The 4259-nt window shown below is 36.3% G+C and overlaps 1 protein-coding gene across 1 annotated transcript; it reads right to left on the reverse strand.

Annotated features, from left to right (window-relative positions):
* Positions 1-1710: 1710 nt before the first annotated feature.
* Positions 1711-3904, reverse strand: LOC131656691 (uncharacterized). Its single transcript, XM_058926338.1, has one exon. The coding sequence runs from the start codon at positions 3803-3805 to the stop codon at positions 1799-1801; it is 2007 nt and encodes a 668-aa protein (XP_058782321.1). The 5' UTR covers positions 3806-3904; the 3' UTR covers positions 1711-1798.
* Between the last annotated feature and the right edge of the window lie 355 nt (positions 3905-4259).

Here is a 4259-nt window from a genome sequence, read left to right on the forward strand (position 1 = left end):
ATTTTGCACCATTTGTTTGATGCTTCATTCCATCTTTCGCCGTTTGCGCCTCTTCTAGATCTGCCACGTGAGTTTCGACCTCTGCTTCTACCTCTTCCAGACTTGTCACCTCTGGAAGACTTACCACTATTCTGTTTGTTTTCACCGTTATTGGGGTGAATGTTGAGTTTGGAGTGAAAAGCACTCTTAACAGGTTTTTCAGAGTGACGTAGCAGCCTTTGTTCGTAGGACCTCAAAGATCCCATCAACCCTTGAACAATCATGGTTGATAGATCCTTGGTTTCTTCTATCACAGCCACCACTGGGTCAAATTTTACTGTCAAACTGATCAGAATTTTGTCACAATTCTGCGATCTTTTATAGTATCACCATGTGACTTTATCTCATTCACCAACTCAGAGAGTTTGTTGAAGTATTGGTTCAGGCTCTCGTTCTCCTTCATCATTTCATTGTCATAATCTCTCTTAAGAGATTGAAGCTTCACCGTTCGCATCTTTGAGTCTCCTTCGAACTTTTGTTGTAAGATACTTCATGCTTCCTGCGATGTTTTAGCTCTCATAATCCTTGGGAAAATGGATAGAGAGACTCCTCTCTGAATCATCTGAGGACTCCAACAATTGCAATTTTCTTCTTCTTTAATTCTTCAGGTTGTTTGCTCGATTCAACAAATTTTGAAGCTTCTAATCCTTCAGCTTCTGTCGGTGCTGGTTCTTCATACCTATTTTTAATACTCTAGAACATCCAAAGATGTGAATGGAGTCTCCATTTTAACGGCCTAAAAATCATAATTTTCTCTTTCAAATAGAGGAACTTTGACATTGCCAAAGTGGCGACAATGTTGTTTGTGGAAGCCATTTTCCTTTGTGATTATTTTTTGCAGCTAATGGATACGTAGCTCTGATGCCAATCTGTTGAAAGTAATTTTTATTGGTATGATTACAACTTTTACCAATACAGTTATATAGACATTAATTTAAAAATGGATAGAAAATTAAAAGTCCATTTTAATGACTCTATTGAAAAAGCTCCTAATTAAGAATTCGGCTACGGACTTGAAAGGTCACAAAGCAGGAACAGCACATTAATTACTACTTTTAACAGTTACCATTACATAAATCTTGGCCTAATGTTAAGGCCATATTACCCATGATAACATGCAATGCAACCAAACAGGGATAAGAAAAAGCTAATTTTTCAAGCAGTAAAAGGTTATCATCGGGTAAATCTTGGCCTAATGTTGAGTGCCAATGAAAAACCAATCATAAACCTAACTGCTACATAACCAGCAGCATCTTCAACAAATGACATACATAATACTGTTGGTGTTGTTAACATAATAAGAAAAGCACAGCCATAACATGGACCTAACAGGTCACAAACTTCACCCATTGTAAGTGTAACCCTTGAGAAAAAACTACCCGAAGCTGAAGCGACGCCAGCATTACCTACGTCAGCTTTCTTGAGGTTAAGGTTGCGCAGATGATAGGAACTAACTGCACTGTGGCGAATGTGGAGACGAAACAAGTGAAGAAAGATATCCATGATAAATGGAAGGTTCTCATGTGTGGATTGGCTAATTAAGGAAAAGTGTTGACAATGTAACTAAGAATCAACTTCAAAGATGATATTGTCATTAGTAACACAAGCACATGCATAGCAGATTAAAAATTATAAGTAACACAGCACGGTCATATATAATAACTCATCTAAAACAGTATTGTTATCGACTAAATGCTTGGTATGAAAATAGCATCACTGTCATAAGTTTGATAAAGAGAATTTAAAACAAAATAGAGTTTTAAGAAGATGACTGTGGTGGTGCTTGTAGCTTCCTTAGAAAACTAGTGAGTAGTTGCCTCAACTCTTCATCTCTCTTCTCCCTCAAAGCCATTAACCGTAACATCTCTTCCTGTTGCCTTGCCAGATGCGCAAATTCCTCTTGATTCTTCAAGTGTTGCTCTTTTAACAAAATCATAACTTCATCATCTCTTGCTTTTTCTCGGACTGTTTCTTTAGCTTCTGCATGAGCAGCCATATCAAGAGAAGAAGAGACTTTTTTTCTGACAGAAAAGTGTTTGCTTTGGCTTTCACCTGGCGTCTCATAAGGAGCATCGGCATCAATATTCTTAACAGCTTTTAAACGATTATGAACAGAGTTTTTATAAGAAACATCAGCATACAAATAATCAACCTTTCTAGTTTTATTTTGTAAACAATCATAATAAAACTTTCCGAAACAAAGAGTGTCAACAAGATTGGGAGGAAAACCTGGTGGAACACCAATATCATTACCACTTCTGTTGGCTTTTCCTACATCAGTTCTATGTTTTCTTGAACTTGCACTTCTCTTCCGTTGCACAATTTTCTTAACAAAATCTTCGTTCCCCAATACGGACTGTTTCCACCACCTTGCATAACGAGCAGTAACATCAGCCTCAAAAAATCTTGAAGGAAAATTCAAATTTTTATCGGATATGGGCCTGTAGTAGTTTTTCCAAGCAATCTCTTTAGTCTCATTGAATCTAGGCACATAACTTGGAACATCTTGATCCATTCCAAATTGCATAGCAACTCTATGTGGAAGATATTGCTCTATAGAGTTGTCAAATCCAACAAGTTCAGAAACTCTCATGCATATAACAAATGACAGCATTTGTCTATCTACCAAAACTTTCTCAAATGGTACCAAAATTTCATCATTTGGATAAAACATTCCACACTTATCAGCATACTTAACATATGGACGCCAAAGAAAATCATCGATAGCCGAGTCTATTGCCAACCTAACATTGTCTATTTTCGGAGCCTTAACCTTATGCCACCTAAGCAATAAAGACTCTCCATGGTTGATCATCATGGTTTGTGGCTGTGGTTGTAAATTTTTGAATCTCTCCCAAACCCAAATTTGAACCAAGTAAAAGGGTGATTCAAGAGTAACCTCCAAGGGAAACCTTTCACCACCAACAGGATGTTTTGACAGATCAACAATTGTTTTCTTAAACAAACTTAATTCCTTATATATGGTAGCCAAAACAGCGGGAGCCAAAGCAATGGGATTCCCTCTAGCAAGATGAATAGAAATTGGAAACAAAGAACATTTCAACAACCTGCTTTTATATGGAAAAACAAAAATTGACAACCAAGTAGCAAGGAATGCTTCATGTTCAATTTCACTAGTTTTATCAATGAAAATATCCATCCATAATGTTATTCTAGGCCTACCTGTTTTACTCTTAAAAAGTTTATTTCTTGCAATGATGAGCTTCTCTTCAACCTCTCTCATTTGTTGGTCTTCAAGTGAAATGAAAACAGGATCACCAAGAATAGGGTAACCTCCTAAAACCATGATATCCTCCAGAGTAATAGTCGCTTCACCAAAGGGAAACACAAACGTATTTGTCTCACAGCACCAATTCTCAACAACCCCATAAAGCAAGTCTTGATTTTTGTTTATGCGACACTTGGTGCTCATTATAGCTTCAAAGATGCCAACTTTTTTCCACAGTGATTCATATTTGGGCTTAAGTTGATCAACCCACCTAAACCATTTCGGTTGTCGATGACGCCACCCATGAAAATGGATTGTCAAAGGCCATTCCTTTGGTACAGAAACAGAAGAAGATGATGATGATGATGATGAAAATGGGTTAAACTTAAATGGAGGTGGTTCATGAATGGAGTTTGAAATGGGTTTGAGAAAATGGGCTATTCTGAAAGTCGGTTTACAATCAGCAGTAGGTGATGATAGCATGAAATCTTGTCTGACGTCCATGGTAGTATCTACGGATTGTTCTTCATCCATCATGGCTATGAATCACACTATCCTTCAACAAGTGACGGTAGAGAGTGTAAAAAATAGTAGAGCATGTTTTGTGCAACTTCTTCACAAAAGCAATGTTGTATTTTGTCGTTTCTATTCACGTCCACTTTGTCAAATTTTAAGGTGAAAAATACAAACTTTTCACATTTATCCTTCCAAATATATACTAGGTTCTTTTTTTAATTTTAAATATACCCCTATGTTTTAATTACTATATTCATGTCTCACAAACGTCATAGTAAAAAAGAGAGACTGTTTAGTGAAGGTAGTGATTGTGATATTTGTTGAAGTCTTACAAGGATAAGCAGACACAAAAACAATAAGGTATTTTATGTGTTTATTTATTATTGATTATGAAATAATTGAATAAGTCAAATTTGTATAAGTCAATTTTTTTATCAAGGGGGGGTGTAATATTAACGAATTATTAATTTTGACG

The sequence above is a fragment of the Vicia villosa genome, linkage group LG3 (genome assembly GCF_029867415.1).
Source record: "Vicia villosa cultivar HV-30 ecotype Madison, WI linkage group LG3, Vvil1.0, whole genome shotgun sequence".
Classification (NCBI taxonomy): Eukaryota; Viridiplantae; Streptophyta; class Magnoliopsida; order Fabales; family Fabaceae; genus Vicia; species Vicia villosa.

Bases quoted from the DNA above. Each gene is read 5' to 3' on its own strand.
- LOC131656691 (XM_058926338.1), bottom strand. From the start codon at position 3,805: ATGATGGATGAAGAACAATCCGTAGATACTACCATGGACGTCAGACAA.